The sequence below is a fragment of the Mustela erminea genome, chromosome 10 (assembly GCF_009829155.1).
Source record: "Mustela erminea isolate mMusErm1 chromosome 10, mMusErm1.Pri, whole genome shotgun sequence".
Taxonomy (NCBI): Eukaryota; Metazoa; Chordata; class Mammalia; order Carnivora; family Mustelidae; genus Mustela; species Mustela erminea.
Window position 1 is genome coordinate 6,063,731 of NC_045623.1, and position 13,547 is coordinate 6,077,277.

General features: G+C 42.2%; 2 protein-coding genes across 4 annotated transcripts in view; one reads left to right on the plus strand and one right to left on the minus strand.

Annotated features, from left to right (window-relative positions):
- Positions 1-13,547, minus strand: part of CHD1L (chromodomain helicase DNA binding protein 1 like) — a 143,956-nt gene that overhangs the window by 87,438 nt on the left and 42,971 nt on the right. The gene's annotated exons all lie outside the window — the stretch shown is intronic.
- The window catches only part of FMO5 (flavin containing dimethylaniline monoxygenase 5), a 30,444-nt gene that overhangs the window by 108 nt on the left and 16,789 nt on the right, over positions 1-13,547 (plus strand). For 2 of the 3 annotated variants that reach the window (XM_032303329.1, XM_032303331.1), the window contains exons 1-2: positions 58-236; positions 498-670. In XM_032303329.1, coding sequence (XP_032159220.1) covers positions 536-670 — 135 coding nt within the window. In that variant the 5' untranslated portion in view covers positions 58-236; positions 498-535. Of the gene's footprint in view, positions 1-57; positions 237-497; positions 671-13,547 lie in introns of those variants that run through there. The other variant, XM_032303330.1, reaches the window with a different exon arrangement.

Genomic DNA, 13,547 nt, shown 5'->3' on the forward strand with positions numbered 1-13,547 from the left:
TGGAGGATTTTTTTTTTTTTTTTTCTTGCCCAAAGCAGGTTTTGCCAAAGTACTATTCTCGCCGGGAGGAGGGAGAGGGTGCCGCTGAGCAGCGGGGCTTGGGCTGAAAGGAGGTGGAGAGGAATAGCTCCTCCCCATTGGCTGTTGCTATTTGCACTTTGTTGCTTTATACTTCTTCCACCACAGCCAGAAGAAGTGCGGAGCAGCCTCTGGATGGCAGCTGAAGGATCCGCCAGGTGCTGCAGGAAAGGCAGTGAGATAGGCTACCACGACTTGGCTCTCGGTTTCGGGTCTCGCGGAGGCGGGGTTCCCATATCCCATCCTAGCAATTTCCTATGCCCAGGGGGACCGCAGAATCCGGCTTCTCCTAAAGCACCTGCTATCGCAGCATTTATTTAGAGGATGCCAAGGCCAAGATCTTTCCTCCCTGAAATGTGTTAGCTGATGTGTGCTTTCTGTGTTTTGTCGTTTTTTTTTTTCTTTTTGTTTTTGGACAGGTTACATTGATTTAGCCTGATAAAGATATCTGGAGACCATGACCAAGAAAAGAATTGCTGTGATTGGGGGAGGTGTGAGTGGACTCTCCTCTATCAAATGCTGCGTGGAAGAAGGCTTGGAGCCAGTCTGCTTTGAAAGGACTGATGACATTGGAGGGCTCTGGAGGTTCCAGGTAAGTCTCCTGGCACCCAGCAGGAGTGTTAGTTTGCAACCTCAGGAGCATCCCAGGTGTAATCTGAAACTGGTCCCCTTCATGGAAGGCAGAAAGAGACCCAAGAAAGAGGCAGGCCCCTCCAGGTTGGCCTGTGACTGGTTTAAATAAGCAAGGGAGCTTACATATGAGGCTTGTCCTGGGCAGCAGCAAGACAAGTACATCTCCACACCTGCCATGTGTTAAAAGTTCATATAGAGGCTCTGACTGGATTCAGTCATTAGCATGCATATGGTCTCAACACTGCATCACTAGTAAGGCAAGCAGAATGTACATTCCAAGACGTCTCTAAGGGTCTCGCTCCTGGGTCAACATGTGGTCACATCCTGTTGATGACCTCCTCCTAACATGCCACCTCTCCTGACCAGCTTTTGCAATGTCACACCCCACCCCTTCTACAGTGTCTCCTGAGCAGTCAGCAAGGGGGTTCGCTATCTGGGAGGTGGCCCATTTGGTGTCTGTCTGTCTGTATGGGAGGCAGATACCACAGCAACAATGTAGGCACAAGCAAAAGAAAACACAGATTAAGGTAATGATTCCCAAAGCAATGTTTTTCCACCAAGAACCCCGGGCTCGCAACCATTGATCCCTAGCTGGGGTTGGATCACTCATGGTATTCACTTACATTCTTATGTGATTTAGTAAAGGTGATATAATAGCTGACTGATCATGTCTTTCTCAGGGTTTGGTGTTCTCAGCAGCCCAGCATGCTGATGTTGGTGAGAGTTGGGGCAATGGCTGGGTTCTGCAACTTCCACACCTTTACAGTGCCTCCTTAGCAGGGATCCCCAGTCTGGCATATGCGGTAATAGGAGTTACTGGTTGATCACACAAATGTGTTAAAGTCTGGGACAGTACTTTAGACTACTTGGCAAAAATGGTTTACCTGTTAGTAATTTCATCTGCTCCATTAATATTCCATTTTTCCTTTCTACCAACACTGCTGCTTGGGGATTCTAGGAGAGCTGGGCCCTCCATACACTGTCATGACTTTTGGTCGGTCTTGCACATCATGACCTTTGAAACGGGACCACCCCTAGAATTTCCCCACTCCCTCCCTACGGGCTATAGGGACACAACAGGTATAGGGGAAGGGGCATCTGGAGGATCTCCCTCCTCCACAGGTCCTAGTGGCACCTGCATTTCTAGTAGGCTGGTGGACAGGGTGCTCCTCTGCTGCAAATAGGCATGCCACTGAATCACAGTGGCAGGCTGAGCCATGGCAGAGTGGAGTCAATGGAATGTATTCTCATCCCAACCCTTGATGGGCAGGGAAATTCTGCCACAATGCACTCTTCCGTAGGGACAGGCTTAACCTGGAGGGGTCCTTTAACACTGATAGGAGCTATTGCTCTATGGGAGTAGATAGGTTTTTGCTCTCTTCCAGAGCTGAGACCAAAATCCTGGGAGTACTCTCTCCTTCTCTTACTTTTGCTAGTGCCTAGCCCATATATTCCAGAATCACAGACACATCTAATTCAAATGGTAGTCCTGCTTGGGAGATGCCCAGAACTATAACCTGCTTTACAAGTATTTTGGCTTTTTCAAAGGCAGTTTGCTGCTCTCTTTCCCAGTCCCACAGGTGCCCTTTCTTTACCAGGTGATAAAAGGAATGGGGGCACTGTGCCAGGTGGGCAATAAAAGTCCTCCAAAGTCCCCAATCTTTACAAAGGCATCTTGTTCACAATATTAGGGGCTGGGAAGGCTTGCGCCTTATTGATCACAGCTTCTGGGAAAACACAAGTCTCATCTGACCAGACAGCTCCCAAAAACTTTATGGCAGAGCCTTGACCCTGAATTTTTTGTGGGTTCACTGCCCATCCTCTTTCTCACATATGCTCCAGCAAAGCCTCCAGGCCTCCAGCAGAGGCAAATCTTCCCATGTTAACATTATTCTTTTTTTTTTTTTTAAGATTTTATTTATTTATTTGACAGAGAGAGATCACAAGTAGGCAGAGAGGCAGGCAGAGAGAAAGAGGAGGAAGCAGGCTCCCTGCCGAGCAGAGAGCCTGATGTGGGACTCGATCCCAGGACCCTGAGATCACAACCTGAGCTGAAGGCAGCGGCTTAACCCACTGAGCCACCCAGGTGCCCAACATTATTCTTTTTTTAAAAGATTATTTATTTGACACAGAGAGAGAGAGAGAGAGAGACCGTGAGAGAGGGAATACAAGCAGGGGAAGTGGAAGAGGGAGAAGCAGTCTTCCTGTTGAGCAGGGAGCCCGATGTGGGGCTTGATCTCAGGACCCTGGGATGATGACCTAAGCCCAAGGCAGATGCTTAACGATGGAGCCACACAGGTGCCACCCCCCGCCCCCCCGCCCATGTTAACATTATATCATCGATGTAATGGATCCATTTTAGTGATGTGGGGGAGGAAAACAGGACAGGTCTCAGGCTACCATCCCATGACATATGGTGGGGCTATGAAGGGCACCTTGGGGAATCAGTCAAAGGACCCATTGTTGCCTCTCCCATGTAAATGCAAACTGGTCTTGTGACTCAATGGTCAGAGGTGTACAGACAAAAGGCATTTGCTAAGTCCAGCACAGCATGGTACGTTCCTAGGACTCTGACCAAGTTATCTAAGATGGTGGCAATGTTGGGCACAGCTGCATGGATGGGGAGGGGTGACCTTATTCAGTTCTTGGTAATGTGCTGTCATCCACCATGAGTGATGTGACTCTTTTACTGGCCACTCAGTGTAGTGCGGGTTGCTTATCCTATTTCCTGTTATGCCCCCCAGGCAATTTATATTGACAGTTACCACTCTACAGGGATGACAGGCTAACTGGTTCCCAGTTGATGTTTCCCCTTAGCACTGGTTTGATTACCCAGAGGCAGAATTCACCAGTGGAGATTTGCCCAAGTCCAGAGGAAAGGGTAAGAAGCTCCAACTGCCTGAGTCCAGCTTGCCAGTCAACCAGTGGTCATGTCCTCTTGATGGCCTCCTCCAATAATAAGATATTTCATGTTGTATTGCGAAATATGATGGGCTTTATGATTAAGTAATTAAACTTGCTAGAATTCAACTTGCTGCCCTTTTCTCAGCAGCCATCCCTCAAGTGCTATTCAGGTTCTTTCCCACCCCACCCCTGCAGGCTAGCAGCAAAATAGGACATAGGTATCAGGTTTTTTGTCTATGAAAATGAAAATGGTATGGAGATCATTTTCATTTAATGACTTTTGCTGCTATCTGAAAGAGGGTAAACAATATTGGGGCGGGGGTGGAGTGTAACAAGACAACAAACATTAGAAAATATAAAGTAGGAAATTAAGAGTGGTTGTAAGTGATCTAGAATACTTGCTTACAACTCCTTCCAGGGATCCCCTTTCCAGTCCTCTCTGACCTTATAGTCTTCTTTTTTCTTTCCTTTTTTTCTCTTTCCTCCCTCCCTCCTTTCTTTCTTTCTCTCTCTCTATATACCTCTCTCCCCCTCTCCCTTCCTTTCTTTCTTTCCTCTCTCTGAATTCCAGTTCAATTTAAATAATTCTCTAGTAATCCTAGTCCTCAAGTAGAATATAAATTCTGGCTGCCTTCTTTACTCTGAACTTTGCTTTCACTTAAAAAATCAAATTTAGTTCAAAGGCCTGTCTTCAGAAGAGGGCAGAGGGCACCTGCAACTGGTATTTCTTGCCCTTCCATTTTATTCAGTTTTAAAATTGAGTTATTAATATGTACATCCATCCCTGCAACTTGTTACTAAGTTTAGTTATCATCTACTTAAAAGATAATTAAGCTAATTATATGCCAAAGAGTATCAGCTTCCTTTACTGATCTTCAAAGTGGCAGGCTTTCATTGGGTTTGCTTTTAAACTTACTTTCTAAACCAGTGAATGGAAATAAGGTGTCCAGATGTGTTTCATATTTCATACAAATATGTTGATCAGCCACTTAAAAATGGCTTCATAGAAGGGTACCCGGATGGTTCAATCAGTTGAGTGTCTGACTCTCGATTTCAGCTCAGGTCGTGTTCTCACGTCATGGGATTGGGCCCCACTTGGGCTCCACGATGAGCATGGAGTCTGCTTGAGATTCTCTCTCCCTCTTCCTCTGCCCCTTCCACTCTTCTCTACATACATACATACATACATACATAAATGACTTCATAACATTATTTAGTTGAACAGCACTGTAGTCCTTTTGCATCATGGCTCTGTCTTGGGGAACAAACTTTTTTTTAAAAATATTTTATTTATTTATTTATTTGACAGAGAGAGAGAGAGAGAGAGAGATCACAAGTAGGCAGAGAGGCAGGCGGAGAGAGAGGGGGAAGCAGGCTCCGTGATGAGCAGAGAGTCCAATGTGGGGCTCCATCCTGTGACCCTGAGATCATGACCTGAGCTGAAGGCTGAGGCTTAACCCACTGAGCCACCCAGGTGCCCCAACAAACTATTTGACAATAGTCCTTAGACCTAGACTAAATATCCCCTGGCAGAACACGCATGCCTCAGTGTTAGGCATGAATTGAAAAGGCTGTTCACTAGTGTTTGTAATTAATAGAAAATTATGCTTTTGAAATCCCGCCACAAAATATTATAAAAGTTAAGTGCACAGCCTGGGTTCAAATCCTAGGTCTGTCCTCCTAGAAGTGTGACCTTAGGCCTCAGTGTACCTGTTTTCTTACCTTTGAGAAGGAGATAATAGTAGCACCCATTGCATAGAGTATTATGGGGATTAAGTGAATGGATAATAATGTCAATCACTAATAACTATGCCAGGTGTACAATAAGTGCTACATGCCATTGTTTTTATTATTCAGTAGGCCTGGAGTGGGGTCATGCTCCTGGTATCTTTGGTAAACATTCTAGAAAGGCTTATCAATAACTAATCAGGCAGTGAAATAAGTTCAGGTCCCCATTCTACCTGCTTATCAGGTTTCTGGCTTTTACCTGCAAAGTGGTTTAAACTTGTTCTCTGTTAAAAACTTAACCCAAGACTTTTTTTCTCAGTATCCACTTGGCAAAATTTCAACACCATATGAACTGCTTCCTTGAAACTAAATAAGTTGTATTTTGTCTTAACTCTTAACTACATCTTGTCCATTATATTTTCTTAACTACATCTGTGTCCATTATATTATATACCATATGTAATATATTTTACACACATATATATACATACATACACATGTGCACACCCACACCATTATATTTCCAGAGCCAAGTGTGATGTCTGGCACATGGTAGGTGCCAAATATATATGTTTTTATAAATAAATCCTTGAAAAGCATAATGTCTTGAGGAGCTGCTTAAAACACTTGTGGAAACAAGAGACCTTCATTCTCATGTACATTCCACAGTTACACAATTGTGGATCCTGAGGTATTATAAACATCCATTAATTGTGGATTAAATATGTTTTACATGTCGATGCTGTTTTCCTCAAGAATTTCCTCTGAGACCTACTTCTCTACCACCCTCTGGTTGGTTTGTTATTTGGAGTCCTGCTCTTCCCCACTTCCCTAACTCTTCTGTAATTCACTGGGGGTTTCATACATAGCATCGTTCCAGGCACTCTGGAAGTCCACCATTGCTGCCAGGTGTCCAATAAGACAGGACTCAGGGCTGCCCTTTTCCTTTTCTTGTGACAGGTCCTAGAGACTCAGTATACATCCCTAATTCTTTTCTCAGATACCATCACTTGCATTTTCCTCTCTTCCTTCCTCTTTTTCTGTTCCACCTGCCAAGCAGGAGTATATGATTTACTCTCCACTTGCCTCCTTCTTATTATTGCTGAATACTTTCTAGTAATAATTATAAGTTTTCAAGACATGAATTTCAGTCAATTCTTAGTCTTCTCTTAACAATAGATCAGACTGATGGTGGAAACTTAGGTGCTAATGTGAAACATATCATTTTGATTTTTCATTCTTTAATATTACTTTATGAATGAAATAGCTTTAAAATGATAAATTCCTTATGAATGCTGAGGATTTAATAAACAGTTAATGCTGGAAATGTTTTTCTAAGATTCTTTAGTCCATCTGAATTATTTTTTTAATTTTTTAATTTTTATAAACATATATTTTTATCCCCAGGGGTACAGGTCTGTGAATCACCAGGTTTACACACTTCACTGCACTCACCAAAGCACATACCCTCCCCAATGTCCATAATCCCACCCCCTTCTCCCAAACCCCCTCCCCCCAGCAACCCTCAGTTTGTTTTGTGAGATTAAGAGTCACTTATGGTTTGTCTCCCTCCCAATCCCATCTTGTTTCATTGATTCTTCTCCTACCCACTTAAGCCCCCATGTTGCATCACCACTTCCTCATATCAGGGAGATCATATGATAGTTGTCTTTCTCTGCTTGACTTATTTCGCTAAGCATGATAGGCTCTAGTTCCATCCATGTTGTCGCAAATGGCAAGATTTCATTTCTTTTGGTAGTCCATCTGAATTTTTAAAATCCTTAAAGCATACCAAAGCAGTGCTTCTCAAACTTTAATGTGCATATGAATCACCGGTGAGCATGTGACTCTTGATCTCAGGGTTTTAAGTTTGAGCCCCACGTCGGGTGTAGAGATTACTTAAAAATAAAATCTTAAAAAAAAAAAAGAGTATACATAATATAAATCAGTAATATAAAAAAGATAACAAGTGGATGCAATATAATATAAAATTAAAACAAAATAAAATATAAATTGAGTAATAAATACGTTTAGACGAATAGGCTTTTAAAAATTCTTAAATTTATCAACTCCCCTCCAAAAGAATAAAAGACAAATGAATGAATGCATAAACACTTAGAAGGTAGAAAGCAGTGGTTCTCAGCACTGGCTGTACTTTAAAGAATCACCTGGGAGACTTTAACAAATAATGATGTCAGACCATCGAGAAGTTGTGGTTTTATTGGCCTATGATGCCAATAAAACTCTCCACTACTTATTTCTAATGTGCAGCTGGTGTGGAGACCTTTGCCCTATAGTTTTTAGCCCTAGCTTCCCAGGTGTTAAATGACGATGACATGGTATCTTTGGGAAAAAAAAAAAAAAAAAAGAATCAGTAACAGTATATTGGACTTCGGACTTCGTTAGATGATGTCGAAATAGATAAACTCCTGTCACTGTCCTCAAGCATTTTGCAGTTTAGCTAAGAATGTGTTGATGGGATAAACTCTTGTGCCCTGGGCTTTCTGGGGCCGCACACCACCTCTTCCCAGCAGATCTCAACCTTGTCTCCATATTAGACAAGGAGTAATTAAAACAGGGTCTTTGGGAGTAGGGACCAGGGATTAGTGTTTTTTTAGAGTTTCCCAGATTATTCCAATGTGCAGACAAGGTTGAGAACAGTCCTAAGGGAGCTTCTGTTGCATGGAATTCTGAATCTGTCAAAAGAACAGAAGAGCAACAGTACTTCTGTTCTCTTTGCTTGTATGAACTTCCTGTTCATACGTGAGTCATGTGCTTAGGCAGGAAATACAATCAAGGTATATTTGTAGAGGGCAAATGTATTAATTGATGGTAGGAAAATTAAAAACCCTGGTGCAGTAGCTACTTTTTCCACTCACTGACCCAACATTGTTCTGTTTCCACTCTCTTTTATAAAAAGCAGTGGGTTGGTGTGCCTGGGTGGCTCAGTCTTTAAGTGGCTGCCTTCAGCTCAGGTCATGATCTCCGGGTCTTGGGATCGAGTCCCACATTGGGCTCTCTGCTCGGCAAGGAGCCTGCTTCCTCCTCTCTCTCTGCTAGCCTCTCTGCCTACTTGTGATCTCTCTCTGTCAAATAAATAAAATAAAATAAAAGATTTTATTTATTTATTCACGAGGGACCGAGAGAGGGAAAGAGAGTCAGAGGGAAAGCAGGCTCCCCACAGAGCAGGGAGCCTGAGGCAGGACTCAATCCAAGGACCCTGCGATCACGACCTGAGCTGAAGGCAGATGCTTAACTGATTGAGCCACCCAGGTGTCCCTTGATGGTTTTGCTGGCCCAAGAAAACACTTTGCTGTGTTAGTGACAACAAAAAGAATATAAATATATGAGCTTTGCCACAGGGGTAAGATCTGCGATGCATTTAGCGCTGTGAACCCAACAGACCTGCTCTAGAAAGCATGGTTCTACTCTTTGTACTAAACTTTGCATTAGTATTTTTGTATTCTTTGGGTAAATACCTTGTAGTGCAATTGCTGGGTCATTGAGTAGTACTATTTTTTTTTTAAATTTAATTTCTTTTTCAGTGATCCATAATTCATTGTTTATACACCACACCCAGTGCTCCATGCAATACATGTCCTCCTTAATACCTACCACCGGGCTCACCCAACCCCCCAATCCCCTTCCCTCCAAAATCCTCAGTTTGTTTCTCAGAGTCCATAGTCTCTCATGGTTTGTCTCCCCCTCCAATTTCTCCCAAGTTCTATTTTTAACTGTTTGAGGAACCTCCATACTATTTTCCCCAAATAGCCAAAGTAGCCTTGAAAATGAAAAGCAAAGCAGTAGGCATCACATTTCCACACTCCAAGTTATATTACAAAGCTGTAGTGATCACGACAGTATGGTACTGGCACACAAACAGACACATAAAACAAAAGCATAGAATAGAAACCCAGAAAGGGACCCACAACTCTATGGGCAATTAATCTTTGACCAAGCAGGAAAGGATATCCAATGTAAAAAAGTCTCTTCAAAAAATGGTGTTGGGAGAATTAGACAGCAACACGTAAAAGAATGAAACTGGACCACTTTCTTACCTTACACATAAAAATAAATTCAAAATGGATGAAAGACCTAAATGTGAGACATGAAACCATAAAAATCCTAGAAAAGAACACAGGCAGCAACCTCTTTGACACAGGCCATAGCAATTTCTTTCTAGATATGTTTCTTAAGGTAAGGGAAACAAAAGTAAAAATAAACTACTGGGACTTCATCAAAATAAAAAGCTTCTGCACAGCAAAGGAAACAGTCAACAAAACTAAAAAGGCAGCCCATAAAATGGGAGAAGATATTTGCAAATGGTATCTCTGATAAGGTTTAGTATCCCAAACCTATAAAGAACGTATCAAACTCAACACCCAAAAACCAAATAATCCAATTAAAAAGTGGGCTGAAGACACGAATAGACATTTTTCCAAAGAAGACCTACACATGGCCAAAAGACACATGAAAAGATGCTCAAAATCACTGATCATCAGGGAAATACAGATCAAAACTACAATAAGGTATCAGCTCACACACAACAGGTGTGATGGCCAAAATCAACAACACAAGGAATAACAGATATCGGTGAGGATGTGGAGAAAGGGGAACTCCCTTGCATTGTTGGTGGAAATGCAGTCTGATATAGCCACTATTCTTTTTCTTGTCTTATTACATCAACTAGGAATTCTATTACAGTGTTGACCAGGAATGATGAGAGAGGACATCTTTGCCTTGTTCCCAATTTTAAGGGGTGAATTGTCCATTTTCTCACATTAAATTATGATGTTACCTGTGGGTACTTTGTAGATTTTTTATTTACATGAGAGAGAGCATGAACGAGGAGAAGGTCAGAGAGAGAGGCAGACTCCCCATGGAGCTGGGAGCCTGATGCGGGACTCGATCCCGGGACTCCAGGATCATGACCTGAGCCGAAGGCAGTCGTCCAACCAACTGAGCCACCTAGGCGTCCCGAGATTTTTTAATCAAATTGAAATTTTTCTCTAAGTTTGCTGAGGTTTCTTTTTTTTTTTTAAATCATGAATGGGTGTTGTATAAGCAACATTTCAACAAAAACAAAAGAAAAAATACTACCTCCTTAATAAATCAACTTGTTTTTTCTATTTTCACATTTTATTGACTTAAAATAAATAAAATATACTCAGAGAAAACCATATGACAGGGGAGATGTTATACCATGCATAATTATATAAACATGGATAAATATAGGTAATATATAATTGCCCCATGCAGACATAATTTTATATATTTGGTGGTCAGAATGTGAATCTAATTTTGTAATATTAATTTTTTTACTAAAAATTTTTTTTCTTTTTACTAAAAGTTATATTATAGGGCACCTGGGTGGCTCAGTGGGTTAAGCCACTGCCTTTGGCTCAGGTCATGATCTCAGGGTCCTGGGATCAAGTCCCACATTGGGCTCTCTGCTCAGGCGGGAGCCTGCTTCCCTTCCTCTCTCTCTGCCTGCCTCTCTGCCTACTTGTGATCTCTCTCTTAGGTGTCTCCAAATTCATGTTCCATAATTTAGTCATTAATTCATTTCAAAGCACTTATTGAACATCTACTATATATCAGGCACTGTCTTGATATACATCCTATTCTCGGGTACGTCACAGTCATAGATATATATGCAGAATAATACAGTGTTAAGTTTAAGTTGCCTTTGAGAGCTTAGAGGTGAATGGGACATCTAACTCTGTGGGGAAAACAGGAAAGTCTTCTTCAAAGAAGTACCATTTGATGAGACTCTTGAATGATAGATAGGAATTTTCCAAATGAAGATGTAGTAATAAGTACTTTTAAAGTTGTGAAAGGGCCACCCACTTGTACCCCACTTCAGATACCAGTCACAAATCCAGGTTTTTACTTATACTTCTGACCAACTGGCTATAAATCAGAGGTTTTCATGACTCCCTCCTTGGTTTTGATTAATTTGCTATAGTGGCTCACAGAACTCAGGAAACCCATTACTCACTAGGTTACCAGTTTACTATGAAAGGATAAAACTCAAGACAGCCAAATGGAAGAAGTGCATAGGACAAGTTATGAGGACAGGACATAGAGCTTTTGTGTTTTTCTGAGTACTCTATTCTCCCTGCATCTCCTCAGCTTCACCAAACTGGAAGTTCCCTAAACCCCATGATTTTGGGTTTTTATGGAAGCTTCATTGTAGGCACGGTTGATGACATCATTAAATCATGATCATCAACAATTTATTCAACTTCTAGCCCCTCTCCCCTCCCCAAAGGCCAGTGGTGGGACTTGGGGTGGGACTGAAATTTCCAGCCCTGTAATCACTTGGTTGGCTCCTTTTTAACTTTTTTTTTAAGATTTTATTTATTTATTAGACAGAGAGAGAGAGATCACAAGTAGACAGAGCGGGTGAAGGGCCCACTGCTGAACAGAGAGCCCAATGTGGGACTTGATCCAAGGACCCTGAGATCATGACCTGAGCAGAAGGCAGAGGCCTAACCCACTGAGCCACCCAGGTGCCCCCCCCTTTTTTTTCTTAAGAGAGAGAGAGCGTTCGTGGTTGGTGGGGGAGGCAGAAGGAGAGGGAGAGAAAGAATCTCAGACTACCCACTCAGCAGGGAGTCCAATGCGGGGCTCAATCTCACAACCCAGAGCCAAAATCAGGAGTGGAATTCTTAACTGACTTGAGCCACCCAGGCTCCTATCCTTGACAATCAGCCCCTATCCTTAAGTGGTTTCCAAAAGTTACCTCATTAACACAACAAAAGACATATTTATCATTCTTAACACTTAGGAAATTCCAAGGGTTTGGGGAGCTAGAAGTCAGGAACTGTAGGCAAGTCCACATATATATGCAAAATATATACAAAGACCAAATGCATATGAGAGATATATAAGTCACTATATTACAGGTACTTAGCTTATTTCTTTTCTGTAAGTGATGCAGTCATTAACATCATTTAACATAACTTTGTCTACTATGCTGAATATTTCTTAAAAAGCTAAGTAAGATTCAAGGGTTTTCATATACTTGTCATATTGCTCTCCAGAAAACACTACTAACTTCACTCTCTCCAGCATAAGTTCCCATTTCTTAAGTTTCTGTTTGTGCTAACACCAAGTAATAGTCTTTTAAATGAGTAAAAATGAGGTAATACGGGAACATATGCTGGACAGAATAGAAGTTAGTAGAGTGTTTCCTGGCGAACAGTCTTGCCAGTGCACAACAACCCTTGAAACTCACCTAGGCTTTGAAATATATAAAAATTTTTAAGACTATTATTCAAGTACTGCCTCTCTGCCTACTTGTGATCTCTGTCTGTCAAATAAATAAATAAAATTAAAATAAAAAAAAGACTATTATTCAAGTAAACAGTTCTCACTTGGAGTCTCATGTCATTGCAATTAGGTGACAGCTGAGACTGTGTATCTGCTATGGTCTCTTTGTTCATATGTTAAGAACTTTAGCTGGCATAAATAAAATTTCTGGGGGCCGGCTACACATCTCTGTATCCCAGACATTCTCTTCACATGTCTGACTTGGGCTTACTCTAAGGTAGCTGGACTTTTTACATATCTGCTGACTCCTACCAGATCGAGCTTTCTAAGACACAGAGGGCAGAAGCTGCAAGACTAGTTAGAACTGTCTTGGAAGCTATTCAGTATCATTCCCCAACTGGATACTTTTGGTCAAAAGCAAGTCACAAAGGCAACTCAGATTAAAAGGGAAGAGACTACACATAAGGGCACAAATACTGGGAGATGTGGGGGGGGCGGGGTGTGTGTCTTTTTTTTTTTTTTAAGATTTTATTTATTTATTTGACAGACAGAGATCACCAGTAGACAGAGAGGCAGGCAGAGAAGAGAGAGAGAGAGGAGGAAGCAGGCTCCCTGCGGAGCAGAGAGCCCGATGCGGGGCTCAATCCCAGGACCCTGAGATCATGACCTGAGCTGAAGGCAGAGGCTTTAACCCACTGAGCCACCCAGGTGCCCCTGTGTGTGTCTTTTAATTGGCATTTCTTTCAGAAAACTTTTTCAAATATTTATTGACTGTTAAAAAATCATGAAGTGGGTTAAAGCCTCTGCCTTCGGCTCAGCTCGTGATCCCAGGGTCCTCAGGTCGTGATCCCAGGGTCCTGGGAATCAAGCCCCATGTCAGGCTCCCTGCTCAGCAGGGGCTTCACCCCCCACCACCACTCTCTCTG